This window comes from Ammodytes marinus (assembly GCF_949987685.1).
Source record: "Ammodytes marinus genome assembly, chromosome: 9".
Lineage (NCBI taxonomy): Eukaryota > Metazoa > Chordata > Actinopteri > Uranoscopiformes > Ammodytidae > Ammodytes > Ammodytes marinus.
In genome coordinates this window covers 23,695,864-23,713,761 of record NC_137213.1, presented here as the reverse complement: position 1 = coordinate 23,713,761, position 17,898 = coordinate 23,695,864, and the positions used below count along the sequence as shown (strand labels likewise).

The 17,898-nt window shown below is 40.7% G+C and overlaps 2 protein-coding genes across 2 annotated transcripts; both read left to right on the top strand.

The window, feature by feature from the left end:
- Nucleotides 1–2,250: 2,250 nt before the first annotated feature.
- On the top strand, nucleotides 2,251–6,424 carry LOC307255420 (angiopoietin-related protein 3-like; the record flags this gene model as incomplete). The annotated part of the gene is made up of 7 exons (XM_080034102.1): nucleotides 2,251–2,760; nucleotides 3,266–3,376; nucleotides 4,195–4,315; nucleotides 4,661–4,774; nucleotides 5,521–5,616; nucleotides 5,835–6,107; nucleotides 6,204–6,424. 7 exons carry the CDS (start codon nucleotides 2,251–2,253, stop codon nucleotides 6,422–6,424), a joined length of 1,446 nt encoding a protein of 481 aa, XP_079890228.1.
- A 2,217-nt stretch (nucleotides 6,425–8,641) lies between these two features.
- LOC307255202 (phosphoglucomutase-1-like) lies at nucleotides 8,642–17,765 on the top strand (the record flags this gene model as incomplete). The annotated part of the gene is made up of 11 exons (XM_080033845.1): nucleotides 8,642–8,899; nucleotides 10,818–10,980; nucleotides 11,268–11,414; nucleotides 12,412–12,537; nucleotides 13,805–13,995; nucleotides 14,171–14,325; nucleotides 15,875–15,990; nucleotides 16,135–16,270; nucleotides 16,773–16,956; nucleotides 17,125–17,256; nucleotides 17,617–17,765. The coding sequence occupies 11 exons, from the start codon at nucleotides 8,642–8,644 to the stop codon at nucleotides 17,704–17,706; spliced, it is 1,698 nt and encodes a 565-aa protein (XP_079889971.1). The 3' UTR covers nucleotides 17,707–17,765.
- Nucleotides 17,766–17,898: the final 133 nt, after the last annotated feature.

The following is a 17,898-nucleotide window of genomic DNA, read 5'->3' as shown; positions in this document are numbered from 1 at the left end:
TAGATATGTAACTACTATTCATACTAATAATCCCTAATAACTAATAATGTTAATAACAATAATTATAGTTTTATAAAATTGAGGGATCAATTGTAAAACCCTAAATTACGAAAGGGACAGTTATCAATGATATCCTCATCTTCACTTCTCGACTCACCCAGGAAGGAAGTATGGAATTTGCAGCTGTTCTTTTACCGCTACTTAAACGCAGGGGACAGACACACTGCACTCTGAAAATAAAAGGGCCTTGACCATCTGCATGACACTAACATGGAGAACCAGCTTCTCATACAGTAGCTTTTGGGTGGGTGTTTATGTGGGCAATAATAAAAGAAAGCAAACTGTCGAATGAAAACTGATGTAAATACATCGATGTTCAACCTCCAACACTTGCACACATAAAGCATGATGCTCACAGGCTCACTCCACTTTCTTTGTTTACCACACACACCCCCTTACACGCCCCATGGCCCCTAAACTGTACGTCCCTCACTCTTTGAAGACAGACTCTTTGAAGCTGCTCTATAAGATGTTTCATAAACGCTGGCTACTGTCCGCCCATATGTTTTACCTTCCAGACAGCAGGGCCCCGTGCTGAAGTCAGGGTTGTGAACTGTGTTCACTATGTACACATGCGGGTGGTTAACATTTAACAAAGGAGAACAGGGGTCATCCCACCATGCAGAAAGGTGCTTTTACCTCAACTCAGAACTCATACTCTGTTGTTGTCAAAATTATTTTTTTCAATCATCACAATCTCCTCACTATCCCCTCCCTGTCCATACTGTGTGTGCGCTGAAAACTAAAAAGCTGTTAATACACATCCTTTTTTCTTTAGAGTCACAGCAGAAATTATCCATGATGCTTGAGATCATTTTGAGCCTCATGATATTACATGCATGTATACTGCAATATCTCTCACAAGTTGACCCAATACATATATGGGTCATCTTCACATTTAAAAATAAACCAGCCATACAGCAATAATAACAGTTTCCAGCCATGGCCTCAGTGCAGGTAACTAAAGGGCAATGCAAACATTGTGTCATACTGTCCTGGTTAAGAGGAAAACATATTGAGAAAGAATCAGTGCAACAGAATATGCATTTTTGATTTGTTTTAACAGTGGCTTATCATTGCTGCAGTGGGAAGCACAGTGAAAGTTGAATGACTCTTCTCTAACAAAGTCAACCTTTTGGGTGCAAGTTCCATTTTCAGTTGAAATGGAATAAAAATTAAAACTGCATTGTAATGCATGAGACTATTTTTTTTTTATATTTAATTTTCCTTTCCGTTGATGCAGTTTGATTACAAGTGATGATAATGTCAAAACTAACCATTTAAGGCGAGACACTAAGCGGTAAAAACATTGTTTTTTTTTCAAACACTGGTCAGTTTTGAGGTTTTTGTCTATTTTGCTTCCATTGCATCTCTTATTTCATAGTAATATAAATAAGAGGTCCAACATGTACATTTAGGTGTTACTACTTTATCTGTTTTAGTCTGTATATTTCTCCTATTCAGCCATCTTTAAAAGCCATTATCTCAACATCAGTTTTTTTCTGTACTCTGGACCAGAAATCTCCACTTCTAAAGCACTTACATCAAATGAACACTATTCTGAAGGTTTTTGCAGAAGGATTAGTTAATATGTTGTTAATTGTTTGATTCATACATACATTAACACATGTTGTTCTTAAAAACATGACGGAAATGCATTTTTAAGACCTGTAAATAGTATTTTCTTTATCTACAGTATAAGATGAAAAAAGGGTGTATGCAAAATCTCTTCTGTAAAAACGTTGGACCCTAATATGTTGTCAAATTGAAATAAAGACTTTAACTCAGGCTTTTTACAACATCTAGATTTTTAGTTTTTTAAGGAGATGTAAATGTATGCATATTTAATTAGGTGTTGCCAATTGTGAATATTTATTTCAAACTTTTCTGAAAAATATTATAATGTAATTCATCAACTGGTAAAGTCACATGATGATATCTATAAGATAAAATGTTAACCTATTCACCTGCAGTGTTTCACCTTAAATTACAATCTAGCTGCATTTGAACCAACTTCCAATAGTACACCACACTATGAAGAAACTCATCATCCGTGCACATATTGGTCAGATGAACTGGTTAATCATTGACCTGATTCCAGAGACAGTGTATAAAGCCCCAGTCTGCTCACTCAGTGCCTGAGGGCTTCCATTTGTTCCCCCCCCCAGTAGCAGCACGCGCGACAACAACATGAGACCAACAACACTCATTGCCATATTGTTTGTCCTGGCTGCTGCCTGTGTCCCTGCCCTCTCTGGCCAAGAGGTGCTGCATGTCCTTCAGCCCGAGGCCCCCGTCGAGAGCCGCTCGCGATTCGCTGCCCTGGACGACGTGCGTCTCCTTGCCAACGGCCTGCTCCAGCTGGGCCAGAGCCTGAGGGAGTTTGTGCAGAAGACCAAGGGACAGATCAACGACATCCTCCAGAAGCTCAACATCTTCGACCACTCCTTCTACCGGCTCTCTGTGCTCGCCAGCGAGATCAAAGAGGAGGAGGAGGAGCTGAAGAAGACCACGGTGGTCCTGAAGGCCAACAACGAGGAGATCAAGGGCCTGTCGGTGGAGATCAGCTCCAAGGTGGACAGCATCATGCAGGAAAAGAGCAGCCTCCAGAACAAGGTGGAAGGCCTGGAGGAGAAGCTGAGCAGTCTGACTCACGGCCTGATGACCAGCGAACAAGTGGCGGAGATCAACGGCCTCAGGGTGAGTCACCCCGTGTGTTTGGAAAAAGGAATCCTCAACTTGGCTTTTTTGTTTTTTTTATGTTGCTAAGATGGGAACGCCTCTGTAAGAACACTTAGATCATGCAATAGGCTACTAATCTCTAAAACCATGACACATGATCCCTCTGGATTGGATGGCAACTTTTCTTTTTGTGCTGCTTATTCTGTCCTGCACAGGAGGAAATTAGAACAACACAAATATCCTTTACTCATTTTGCGTTCAAATTTGAAATGTCATGTTGTCTTTGGTGGATAAATAGATGGAGACAAGCCTTTTATAAGGTTCCATGCTCTTTGAATACCAAATGGCACTATTTAGTGAGGAGAAGCATGCACTTTTATCCTGGACTTTACTTCACATTTGTTCGGCCATTGTATGCCTGCTTTAATGCAGACTCCATGCAGACTATTATGTATTAAAGTAACCATTGAAAAACAGCCTTCTTAAACAGGTTTCATGATTCCCACTTCTTTCCCCTGATCAGGAGGTGATATACAGCCAGGAGCGGAGCATCACAGAGCTGCTGAAGGCTGTGAGGGAGCAGAGCGACCAGCTCAACCACCAGAGGGTCAAGATCAAGACTATGGAGGAAAAGGTAAATGTTTGGGACTTTTTGAAAATTAGAAAAGGAGGAAGGCAAAGAGAGACGGGGTAAGCTATAATTGGGGAGCATAATCTTTTTTTGAGAGAGCTGGGGACGGATTTTTCTAATTTTTATACCAACGTTTAATATTCTTTCCGTGAGATTTATTTATAAAAAACATGCACTCATTTGTGAGGTGTCTACAAGAAACTTTACTATCATGCCTAACCAAGCAACTCAGGCGTCATGATTGAATGGACGGAGGCATTTGATCTGGGGCATTTCATGCTATTGGATCATCTAATCTAATTTCAAATATATTTTTTATAAAGTGGAACCCAGGAAACATGTTGAAATGTTAAATCAATGTCAATTAAAGAGAGGGTCCAAAGAGATAATATTAATAATGTTTCAGAGGGGCTTGCCTTTTTATAAGATCAAATATAAGTTTTCACTCCCCTCGGTTATACAGTCCCTCATTCAATTCGAGTGAATGGGCAGTTCCACTCATTTCGGCTTGTTGTTGCCGTGCAAAAGAATGCATTTTTCCAGAAATGTCCAAATGTTGCTGTTTGAGTTACGAGCTGTCGTCATCTTGGCGTTGCACTGACTGTGCTGCTGGAAACAAACTTTACAAGAGTCACTGTGCTTCACTATGTCATTAAGACCTTAAATCATTGGAAGTTGTGAATAAAGGAGGGTGTACATATTTTTTTTTCAATAATCTCAGGCAGCACCTCAGTGATTTAATACATCCACAGCCTTTCTCAGGATTCTGAGGATTCTGCCTGCAAGCTAAAAATGTTTCCCCTAACTTTTTCCCTTCCCAGCTTACAACCAACACATTGGCCCAAGAGACCATTTTGAGGATGCCTGAAACCTTCAACAGCGAGGTACCGACACTCACCCCTTATCTGCCCTCCAGCTCTACCGGCAACACCGAAATGATGAGTAAGATGGATTATGAAACATGAGTAAACTGTATAGAGTGCTATCAGGATTTAGTATCTTTCATTTGTCATACAATATAGCAGCAAGAACAAAGGTTTCATATTCAATTTTACTGTGTCAATGCTCATGATTGAAGAATGAGTTCAGACAATTTGCAGCAATCCAGCACTCAAGGCTCCTGAACAATTTTTATTTTTTTAAATCTCCTACTAAAGCTGCTGATATAAACCATTGCTCTTCTGGTTGCACTTCAACTTCACTGCTCTCCGTGAACACTTTGCAGCAAATCTCTCTCAGGGCAGTTTCAGGTTTTGACATCAGGTCTGTGTCATCATTTCTGAACAGATCTGCCTTCAGACTGCAGTGAGCTGTTCAACAGAGGGGAGCGTTCCAGTGGCGTCTTTGCCATCAGACCGAACGGAGCGGAGCCCTTCATGGCCTATTGTGACATGAGCGAAGGTACTGCACTGTCTATTCACAGTTTGACCATTGTATCAAAGTCCAACTGTCTGTCTCACTGTACATAATGTTATCCTTAATGTTGAAGCTATAATGAGTAACGTTTTCATATAAATTAATGAAGGTCAAATTCAAGCCATTGCCAAATGAGTTGATAGCTCCACAAAACTCTCGCTGTATTTCTCAGTTTGTAAACGCTGCCATACTGGTGTCGCCCACTGACAGTGGCACAGGATCTAAGAAAAATCCCAAGAAGAGACCAAGAAATGTTTCAGTTGTTGATTCTACTGCTAAGAAAAAAACGACGTACAGCAGAAGGAATACAATAAATTTGCGATCGCCAAAGGCTTACCTCATGTAGAAGCACTGACAGTGTGGTTGTAATTCTCAGAATTCCTCATGGGGGCGACGTAAATTACGCACTATAGCTTTAAGCAACAGCAGTAGTAAATGTTGGATTTGCATTAGTAACAACTTAGTTAACGTTAAACAATAAGGCTGAGGCTAGAATAACTGTGTGTTACATGCATGAATCATTTATTTTAAGTATCTCATACACATGTAGGCGATTTGTATTCAGCAGCCTTGCTATCATTATCAATGACAACTAATATATAGAGAAGAACAGTTATTAAAGACTGTGAATACATTAAACATCTATTGCTAAAAAATGTATTAATAGAACAAAAAATTATATCATGATTAACTTGAGTCATCGTGTTTTTCTGTTTTTTTTCTCCATTTAGACCATGGAGCCACCGTCATCCAGCGGAGGGAGGATGGTTCAGTGAATTTTGATCAAATCTGGGAGAAGTATGCAAATGGGTTTGGAAATTTTCAAGGTGAGAGACACTAACTCAAGGCGCCATCACCCATCTAATGTCAGAAAAACTCACTTTCATATGCAGTATTCTAAATGACATATATCATAATCATGCATTTTATCACCTCTTAAAATAAAAGTAAGCCTACACTCATGTACGTTTCTGTGAAATGCACTCTTATAGGATGCTTGTTAAATCATGTCTTCTCTGTCCTCTCAATGATGTCTCTCTCACAGGGGAGTTTTGGCTGGGCCTCAGGAAGCTCCACTCTCTAGCCGCTCAGGGCAACTCTGTCCTTCACATCGAGCTGGAAGACTTAAAACAGGGCAGGCGCTTCTATGAATACAGATTTAACCTTAATGGTCCGGAGACTAACTACACCATCCACCTCACGCATCTGTCTGGAGATTCCCCTGACCCCATGAGCAACCACACAGGCATGAAGTTCTCCACCAAGGACAGGGACAATGACAACCACCAGGACTCCAACTGTGCCCACAATTCCGCAGGTACAATTTAAACTCATGTGATATAAAGATAGGGATACATGTACACTTGTTCATCCAGCATCAGCTGAATAACATGTTATTTCTGTCATAACCCAGGTGGATGGTGGTTCAACGCCTGCGGAGATGCCAATCTGAACGGGAGATATTTCCACATGAGACCTAAGGGGCGCTCAGAGCGCAGGAGAGGGATTCAATGGAGGCTGGGCCAAAAGGCTTCTTACTCCCTTAAGATCACCCAGATATCTGTCCACCCTGTGGCTTCCCACAGCACCACCGCTTCTAACTCAGCCTCCTCTGAAACGGGTGTCTTTCACTGAACCACAACCAGCATTCTCCAGTGAAAATACCGCAACAAACAGTGACCTCTTCAGGAGAGCCTTGGCAATGCTTCATGTGGGCAGACTTGGTTTAAGAAGGCTTGGGCAGAGACCCCTAAAGTGATGTTTCCTCCAAGTGCCAAGTTCCATTCACAGAGGACACCAAATAAGCAATACAATTCTGACTGTTGTCCTGTCCTTAACAAAGAAAGCCAAAACAGTGTATTACTGCCTATATCAGGAAATTCTTTCTAATGTAAAAGAACACTTTAAAATCTATTGTGATCTTCGCTTGCTGTATCTTAGAGGTCAAAGGTTATGGAGAAGATATTAAAGTGTACAGCCTTATAAGAGCAGTTTTCATATTGGGTCACATTGACTCTAGGTATACAGCTGTGGCTCCCAACATAGGGGGCCAGGTTTTATTTAAGAGGTCACTGACTGCAAGCACGTGCAAGACCCAAGGGGGGGTTGAGCCCTTGTGTCCCCAGAGTCCAAAAGACAGAAATGGATAGTAGTATATACAAAAAATATACCTTTTCAATTCAGGCAGTACTCCGCATGCCTCGCCCTCTCAAAGTCACGGAAAGCGGCATTCGTTTAGCCCACCCCAGTTCGGTTATGGTAAATTATACATCACTCGGGTAGCCTACTAATAAAAGAGATGAAAAATAGGCTCAATGTGTGTCAATAGCGGTTGTAGACAGAATGATACAATTTGTAGAACATGAACCATGCCACATTTAGGAAGAACATACTGGAAAGGTATGATCTGTTTGAATGTCATTAAATTGCATCCTTCCTAACTGTCTTTCTCAAAGAAAGTCAACAACTGAACACTGACTGCATTACTTTCGTGAAAACATTTCAAATCTTTGGTTTACTCATGAAACAATGTGTTTCAGTGGAATATGAACAGGTCCCATGTTATGAACAAAGTGCTTGATTATGGCAGCGTTGTGGTAAAAGGCAGTGTTGGTTTTAGTGTTCTTTTTTCTTAGCTTGAGCCCTTTCTGTGTCTGTGCACAACTCTGACTGACTGACATCTGTAACAAGTGACAGGGTGTCCCTAGTACACATTGCTTCATTTTAAGGGTTCACATGGCAAAAAAGATTGGGAACCACCACTATGGACACTAATCTTTACTTCACATAGTCTATTTTAAATACACATGCTATGTTTTATCAATTTAGGGAAATAAAAGGATGTTGATGGTGTCTTCATATAATGCTAGTGTTCATTTAGGTGCGGATATATACAGGTATACATAACTGACAATATGATGAAAACCTACTATAATGTTCCTGTTTGTATTGAGCTGTTGATTGCTTGCCGTCCTGACATTTTTCAGGAACTGAACGGTCTCTTATAAATCAACAGAGATTTGGCCCAGACTAATTTCATCCTTGAGCTCAAAAACATCCTCTTTGTTTTGATGCCAAATTCTAGTCAATGAATGACTAGAGCTTGTTGCATGGGGAGGGTCAGGATGCCAAACTCCTCTTTACTGTGTTGTCGGGAGCCCTTAATAAACCCTAGAGGGCAGTGTTGTTCTGTCTTATGCAGATACCTTCCACTGTGGTTTGTTTGTGTGCTGCATTTATAATTAGTTTTCACAAATGATGATGTTTCTGTAAACAGATACTTTCTTAAAAGCACATTAACATTCAGCATGCACTTCTTATGACACTAATTGCTCCTCTCACTCTCCATTCACACATCCAGCTTTAGAAAAAGGTTAATATACTCCCCTAATATAGCACTAAGTGCATCTTGGATGAGAGATTTCATCCTTCCTTTTGCATGTCATTACTGCCAGCACAGCTGCTGTGGCTCACAGATGGACAAATTACTCCCACAACACCTCAGCACTTCCGCCCCGACACACCCATACACACACACTTCTTTGTGGCTGGGCCTGTGGCTTTGACAGTGATCTGCCTGCACATGTGTGAAGGAGCGTCTTCAGTTACTCCCTCCCCCCCCCCCCCCTCCCGCCTCTGCACACACATTAGTTTGAAAGGTTATTTTAAGCTTCAGAAGTACCACTGTAACCCTGGGCTTCCAGTGAAATAATAGGAGGAGTCCTGATTTTACCCTCCCATTCTGCCCCTGTGTGCCATTCCCTATGTCAACTGGAAGGGGATTTCCCTCTAAACAACAGGTTCCCTGGCTCTCCACGCTGTTGCATAAGGTCCGATTTTCATTTTGAAACAATGGACAACAGTCCTCTGCAGTTGCTGACTGTCCCTACAGCCCCCTACCCCGACCAGAGGCCCGGCACTAGCGGCCTGAGAAAAAGGGTCCATGTATTCCGCTCCAGGAGGAACTACCTACACAACTTCATCCAGAGTATCTTCTCCTCCATTGACCTACGTGACCGCCAGGGATCCACTGTGGTGGTGGGGGGAGACGGTCGCTTTTTTAACCAAACAGCTATCGAGGTCATTGGGCAGATGGCAGCTGCCAATGGGGTCAGTGTCACCGTGTGTGTCTTCGTGTGATATGTGTGTTTGTTTTTGCATGTGCACCCATGTTTTTGTTTGTGTGTGCATGCTGGTAAGTGAATGTTTGCAAGTGCCACCTGCCCCCGTCACCTATTATCATTCCTCTGTATTTACAGTAACATCCCTTTGTTTTTTCTTTAATTGTTGCATTCAACCCATGGCTGTGTTTGTTTTGGGGGAGAGTAAATGAAAAGGAATATTAAATAATGTATTATCAATTACAAACGATATAGTATGTGAAAAAAAAAATCTCAGGTGATAATAATGCTTTTTCATCTTTTTTTCATTTTTAGTAAGTTCCATTACTATAATAAAAATAGATTTATTATATCATAAAATACACCAATATAATAATGTTAAAAGAAAGATATATTACATAAACTGTCAGACTTTTGTTGATGTTGAATGCAATGTAAAAGTTTGAAAAAACAATCTTATATCAAGTCACACTTTTTAATAGAGCTTTCAATCTTATTTAACAGTAGCACCTACAGGTGCCATGGATATGAGCCACTGAGCCAGTATGTCAACATACTCATCTGCATGACAGCTGAACAAACTCCATCTGTTGACACAGCCATAAATTTACTTTAATATTTATACATAAGTGTGTGTGTATATGACCTGCCACTTTCAGGGACACACACTATATTAAGTGTGTGTGTGTGTGTGTGTGTGTGTGTGTGTGTGTGTGTGTGTGTGCGTGCGTGCGTGCGTGCGTGCGTGCGTGCGTGCGTGCGTGTGTGTGTGTGTGTGCGTGTGTGTTTGTGAGAGTGTGTGTGTGTATGTGTTTGTGTTTCTGTGTCTGTGTCTGTGTGTGCATGTGCAGCATGGCTCTAGGGATAGCAATGTCAGTCGGTCAGCCTGTCCACTTTGCCCCAGAAAATATCTCAACAAGTACATTCATTTAGAAAGGATCCTAGTTTTGGTGATCCCAACTTTTCCTCTAGCCAAGCCACAATGTTAAAAATTGGCATTTTGAGTGAAATTTCTCTAAAAGTATTGGATGGACTGCCATGAAATATGTTGCAATCATTCATGTTCCCCTCAGGATGAATTCTCACTTATCATAAAGCGCCATCATCAAGTCAAGATTTTACTTTGGTTTTGCCCACAAACTTAAGCTGTACATTGCGTTTATTGCAAATTAGCTAATTCTAGCAGGCTATCACACTAACTTAAATGGTGAACATTGGAAATAATATCAGCATCAGTGCTGTCTCGATGAGAATGTGTGCATGCTGATGTTAGCGTTTAGATTGTAGCAACACTGCCTAAATATGATTATTTGGATTGACGATAAAACTCAAAAATACAATAGTATGTCCTATTTATTAAAAAAGAAAGTAACTTAGTACTGTATTTTATACAGTATTAAATACAAAAAATAATCTACAAAGCTTGCACAGCTTTTAGGCTTAAAAAGGTTTAACATGTTTTGAGAAATATTAAATATTTTACACATGCTGTCTTAAATATCCAGTTGAAACTTGATTTGATTTTTTTTTGCATTCAATAAGTTACCATTAAAATTTGGCAGCAGTTAAGTTCAGTTCAATATGATCGTCCAAGAATTAATGGCCAGTATCTTTGAGTCATAAGCAAGGCAAGAAGTGAGAGACACTACCATGCTGCTGTAACGGCAGCTCCTGGCTACTCTGCTGTCCTCAAATAGAAATAACCTGTTTTGTTTTTCTACCCTCTCGCCAACTGCACTAATGAGCTCTCTGTGGTTCTCAGGTTTAAATTAGGCTACCTTAGCTTTTAGCTTCTGAAGCTTTCTTAGTCATTGGAACACTAACATGCTGAAACTTGCTGTTGATGTCTCGTTAATGAAGACAAGTGATACAGCAAACCTGATATGTTGACACTGACATTTCCTCAGGTGGGTCGGCTGATCATTGGACATCACGGGATAATGTCCACACCGGCCGTCTCCTGTGTGATTAGGAAATACAAAGCCATTGGTGGCATCATTCTCACTGCCAGCCACAACCCCGGAGGACCCGATGGAGACTTTGGCATTAAATTCAATACTGCAAACGGAGGTATGGTAACTGGAGAGGAGGAAGCATGCAGCGACATGGGCCAAGCATAAAATAGTGTAATGAGAGAAGAAGTCAGATAGATATTTAACAAGGCCTCATTCAGATATTTGGCACGGACGCAGTACTAAGATAAACTTCAGACATAGCCTACCACATAGGACAATGTTTAAGCACATCAAAAAGATCTGCATGGTTTTACCAATAAATATATAATATAGCTTTGGTTTTTAAGTGCAACTCTACATGCATATATCACATATTTATCAGATATTTTCTACTGCCTCCAGGCCCAGCCACAGAGGTTGTCACAAACAAGATCTTTCAGATCAGCAGGACCATTGAAGAGTTTGCCATCTGCCCCGGACTGCAAGTGGATCTGACAACCTTGGGAAAACAGACGTTTGATCTGGAAAACAAGTTCAAACCCTTTTCAGGTGAAGTACAGCATTAGTCTGTCACCAATCTCTTAAAATAGGGGAAGATAGAGGCAATGAGAGAAAAAATTATATGTGGATGGGAAACTAGAACAGTGAGTCCCTGGAGGCAGTGGCGGACTCAGACTGTTTGAAGGGCAGGGGCGAAAAAATAAAAAGGGCACATTCTGGACAACATGTGGACACACAGTGGCGTTTAACTCGATGGTGTTTTGTTCCCCCAGCAGAGCCTTAAAGGCAGCGCTCCCTGGAAGGCCCCGTTCGGGGCACTTGCTACATCTCCATGTAGCACTTACTTGTGGCACTTTGTGGCAGCTATACTGACGTGATTCTTGTTGTTCTGAGTTTGTACCTTCTTTGTTGAATGCACTTAATTGAAGTCGCTTTGGATAAAAGCGTCAGCTAAATAGAATGTAAAGTAACGAAACACCAAACACTGTGTTTGTAGATGTAAAAAAAAAAACGGTTGGGCTCATACAATTAAAAGGGGGGTCTGGGGTTCCCCCCCCCCCAGAAAAAATGTTGCTTCAAAGACACTGTTTCCCCTAATTCTAGCGACTTTATAAACACTAAAATGAGTTGTTCACATCATTGTGCACTTTCACATTTTAGCCAAAGAAGGGAGGATGCCTTGCTGCTTTCATCTTTACTAACATTTAAGTAAATTAGACTGGAAAAAAATCAATGTGCCGCTACCATACAGTCTTAAATATTGAAGGAAGTTTTCCTCCATGTTGAGGACGCTGCTCCCCCCCCCCCCCCCCCCCCCCCACTCCCCTCCTGAGTCCGCCACTGCCTGGAGGTGTTAAATTATTGCTACATTTATGGAATAAATAGTACTGTATAATCTGACTTCATCGGCTGGTTATGAGACCCATTTCTGTCATTCTTCAGCAATTACTAATTAATTGAAAATATATCATTTCAGGGTTTATTATGGCATGTGAATTCAATTCATAGAATAATAATTTTGTTTCTACTTTATGAACATGTCCAGTGGAAATTGTGGACTCTGTGGAATCGTATGCTAACTTGCTTAGGAACATCTTTGACTTTGCTGCACTGAAAGAGCTTCTTTCTGGGGAAAAACACATCAAGATAAGACTGGATGCCATGCATGGAGGTGAGAAAATGTTTCATTTCATCAATATGTTTGTTTTATGTTGCAGTAAAAGTACATGTTATGCAGACATGTTATTCTAGGATATACGTATTATTGGATTGATGTTCCTCAGAGATCTTTCAATATTAGGTATTTTAAGACAAATGTTTTATAAGATGATCATGCTGAAAAGCACATTTTTCCTTCTGAAATGTGCTAGCGTGGAGTAACAATATAAAATAGCATTAAATGGAAATAGTCAAGTGATATAAGTACCTTAAAGCTGTACTTACTACGCAATACTTGAGTCAATACATTGATTTGCTTTCCAACACTGCACACAGGACAGTGCATTTACTTTCTTGAGGACTAGAATCAGGTTTTTTTTTTTTTGGTGTTGGTTGATAGGTAAAAACAACATGTTGACGATGCTCCTGTTCCTCAAATGTTTGGGTAAGGTCAAATGTGACCGACAGGACAAGCCGCAGAGCAGTACACAGGTATCTCTTAAGCCTCTCAGTCAGAGGAAAAACATCCGACTATCACATGATGTTTTTGCTGTGATTCTGTTGACACAACACAACACAACACAACACAACATGAACCCTCTCACAGGAAGTAATGAAATCATTGTAACAGACAGGAAACCTATGTTACCACAAACCAAAAACTACTATGACTGTTGCCTTTTTTTCTCTCCATTTCAATAACTCTTAAAGCACATCTACATTATTCAGGTTTGATAACACTTAAATGTAATAATAAATATAAAAAATATAATAATATATTTAATTTATATCGCTTTTCTCGCACTCAAAGCGCTTTACATAGGAGCACAACAGTAAACAAACAAAAGGAAAATGTAAAGTTGATGGGGCTTGGGATCCAGGGATCCAAGTTCTATTCATTCACACACAGTCATACTGGTGGTGGTAAACTACGGTGGGAGCCACAGCTGCCCTGGGGCAGACTGACGGAAGCGTGGCTGCCATTCAGCGCCTACGGCCCCTCCGACCACCACCTCAAACATACACCAGTCATACACATAATGTAGTTGAATTCTAATTCTGTAATGGCAGAGAGTCCATGTGAGACACAATTGATACCACTCCCATTCTGGTTAGTTTAGGTTAGTATAAAGAGTGATAACATTGGGAACAAGACAGCATTGCTCTGTCTTACCATAACAGAATATGCATTCCAACACCTCTAAAGTTTGCTAATAAACATTTCATAACTTGCTTGTTTAATCTGTACAAACAAATCTGTCACCTATGTCTGTCTCTAGTGTTAGGACCGTATGTGAGGCGAATACTCTGTGAGGAGCTGGGCTGCCCTGCTACTTCTGCCATCAACTGTGTCCCATTGGAGGACTTTGGGGGTCTACACCCAGATCCCAACCTCACCTATGCTGCAGATTTGGTTGATAGCATGAGGGAAGGACTGTTTGATTTTGGTGCAGCATTTGATGGTGATGGGGTGCGTTTACAATAATAAATGTCTTTCTTTAGATTTTCTAAAATAAATTCAAATAGGCCTAAAAATATGATTTCCAGACGAAAAGGTTATTTCACATTCATGTCTGGGAGGATCTTGGTACTGAACCCAAGGCTTTAGTTTCTAACCTCAGTCTGTCTGTCTGTGGGCTTTCTAGGACCGTAACATGATCCTGGGTAAACACGGCTTCTTCGTGACCCCACCTGACTCTGTTGCTGTGATCGCTGACAACATATTCTGCATCCCGTACTTCCAGCATACAGGGGTGAGAGGCTTCGCCCGCAGCATGCCCACAAGCGCAGCCTTGGACAGGTAAAAGTACAGCCTGACCTCCACATGAACCAGTGATATTTCAAGTTGAAGCCATGTCAAACATACAGTGCCGATTGATATTTAAAGTCTCTGGAAGCCTGGTCAAAAATAATAGTCTAAAGTTTTTCTAAAAATCTGATTGAAAATAAATGTTCATAAATATTATAAAGCACTGCCGTTATTGGTTCAAAATACTTATTGTGCAATAACAACCAGAGCATAGCCCTCCTAAAAGAAAACACATTTCTGTAAAGTTTATCAAACTTAAAGCCACTACGAATACCTTTGTCCATTGGCGGCCCCTTTGGACAAAAGCGGTAGTATTTTTACGACGCCAGCTGTCGTAAAGCTGTTTTCTACCGCGTGCGAGTGTCAAATGATTAGGACACAATAAAGTGCATGTCCGTGTGTTGAAAGTGTGAGGGCACCGGACTCTTTTCGGCTCTGTGAGAGTGGTTAGTGACTCTGCATCAACTAATGCCAATCAGTACCACACACACCTGATTGCAATGAGTTGATGCAGGTTCACCAACAACTCGCACGGAGCTGAAAGATTCCGTGTCCTCACAGAAAGCAAATGAACGAGAGACGGTAGTTTGTATGGATCACGATGAGGTAATGTGTTTATGCTGTTGTAAATAATGACTATTTCAGATGAATAATGGTCATCTGATGATGGTGAAGCAAAGTAAACTTTGTTTTAGTACCGCTCATTCATTTAGGAGTAAACACTGCAGTCTAGTTCGCTCCCGTGTAATTGTGTATACGTTGCTTGGCAACGCCTTCTTCCCGCCAGTCTATCACTCTCCCTTTTAGCTTTTCTTCATTGCATTTTCTTTTTTTTCTTTGATGGTTCAGCCCCGTTATCAGTCATTATGACGACAAATAACTGTCTCAAACAAGGCTCCCGCTCCCCTTCCCTCACCTGGAGGGATAGGCTTCTCAAATCGCTTTGCTGCACTACACTGAAATCTGCGACCAATATGTGACCATAGAGCCTGCATGTGCAAACCGAAAATCGGACTGGGTGTGCGACCAGACCACATGCAGTAATAAAAACTATATAAAAACGTCTTTCTTTGCACATCATGAGGCTGTTTAAAAGATATTTAAATGTTACTCGTAGTGGCTTTAAAGCTGGGGTATATGATTTGGGGAGAAAATGGCAGTTGGGATAGAGATTTGAATCCAAATACCTCAACCACTCCACTTGTTCTCTTTGGTCCCTCCCCTATGGTCCCTCCCTGACACCAACAACGTTGTGCCAAAGTGAATGGACAGTCCCAACAGCCAATGAGAACAGAGAATCGGAGCCTCGCTCTGATTGGTCAAAGTGTACAGCTCATGTTAACTTTGACCAATCAGAAATCGCATACCCCAGCTTTAAATGTCAATGTATTTACAATTTACAATTTATTTGGATTGATGAATATGACATTCAGATTCTTACTATCATGCAATTATAGTACCTTATTTCAATGTGTGAATTTGGTTGTTGCAAAGGTTCACTGTATAACTCTTATAACTCTTTTAATTGTATTTCCTGCAGAGTAGCAAAGGCAACCAAAATAGAGTTATATGAAACTCCCACTGGATGGAAGTTCTTTGGGAACCTAATGGATGCAGGCAGACTGTCTCTGTGTGGAGAGGAAAGCTTTGGTATAGGTACTGTGTAACTTGTAACAGTATTGAGATGAAAACATGCTCCATTTCAATTGAAATACTTTTGTGTGGAAAAAGAAGACTTGAATTTAATTCTCAAGTTGTTCTTTCTGCACATGGTAACTCAAATAACATATCCTCTTTCAGGTGGAGACCATGTTCGTGAGAAGGATGGGCTTTGGGCCGTGCTGGCATGGCTCTCCATCCTGGCTACTAGAAGGCAGGGTGTGGAGGATATTCTTAAGGACCACTGGCTAAAATATGGAAGAAACTACTTCACCAGGTGTTTTGTTTGTCTCTCTTTATTCAAAATTGTACTCTATCACCCATTATATAAATACTGATATATCAGGTTCGAAAAAGTGATTGAATTAAGTCTTAGAAGTAGTGTACATTTTACTGTACATGGAAGAGACAATACATACAAGACAAGACTGACATCTAGTGGAGCCTACTTGCCATTACATATGTTTCAAGCCTTGCACTGTGCAGTAAATTAAGGTGTTAAATAAATTCTCAAAATTCTTATTTTGCCTAGGTGGACATCACTTCTTAATGCAAACAGATATTTGATCAGCTTCAGGGTTGTGGTTTCTGCCCATTGTATAAAATAAAAATTGTATGCCCATAAAAAAAGGCTGAAAGCCCCTCGTTGGCAAATGCAATGTACATCTGGTGGGGTATTGCAGCTGCTTTATGTCCTATGACAAATTGTCACATTTAATGAACAACAACAATACATTTCTTAATCCGGTAATAAATGCTGTTTGCGTGTATTTTTCCAGATATGACTATGAGAATGTAGACATAGATGCAGCCTGTGAGATGATGGAGGATTTGGAGATCATGTTTGCAGAGAAGACCTTCGTGAAGCAGAGATTTGCTGTCGAAGACAAAATCTACCAAGTGGAAAAGGCGGACAACTTTGAGTACACAGACCCGGTAGACAGCACCATCACCAGGAACCAGGTACATGACACACGCTGAGCTGTGTCCCTGCAAGCTTTCTTTGTGTTCAGATACTGTGTGTATCCAATTGTTACTGGGTACCCCGACTCTTTCATCACCGGAGCTATTCGGCTATGCCTGCTGATCCTAAAAGCCTCACATATCTGTAATGGGCTGTTTTCTCTGCAGGGTCTGCGGATAATCTTCTCTGATGGTTCCCGAATCATCTACAGACTCAGTGGGACAGGAGGCAGTCCTGGGGCGACAGTTCGAATCTACATAGACAGCTATGAGAAGGAGCAAATCTTTGAAGACACACAGGTAAAATATTTAACTAAAAGTTTCCAGAACTAAGTTTGCAACAAAATATCAACACAAATATTTGAGCCAAAAATAATGAAAAATAGAAAGTTTTATGAAACTTTGCACTATATGAAGTGTTAAAAAATACGGTGTGGCTGAGAGAAACAGGAAGAATAACCTCACAAATAAGGCCCACATTCTTTTCATTCAAATATCAACCATAAATATTCAAGAAAAATATGTAAATTTCAGCTACAGCTACCATTTGTGACAAACAGTGTGTGCTTGGTTATGGTTAAATATTCATGAGTAGATGCATGTAGCATATGGCATACCAGGTGCGTGAGTCTCTAAGGATCTCATTCTTATTTGGGACAGGTGATGCTGGCACCCCTGGCAACCATTGCTCTGAAGATTTCCCAGCTCCATCAAAGGACAGGTCGAAGTGGCCCCTCAGTCATCACATGATTCCTCCCATATTACATGTTATTGCTTCAACACTGCTAAATGAATGCTTTGTTGCTTTTTCTTTCCATATTTTTTGTATGAACTGAGCTCTTATTCCAAGTGTAGCTGCCCACAACATGCAATGGTTTGCATCTCTAGGCTAACATATGTTCAGTGATTTTCTCTGTACCACATTAAACGGCTTTTTATGTA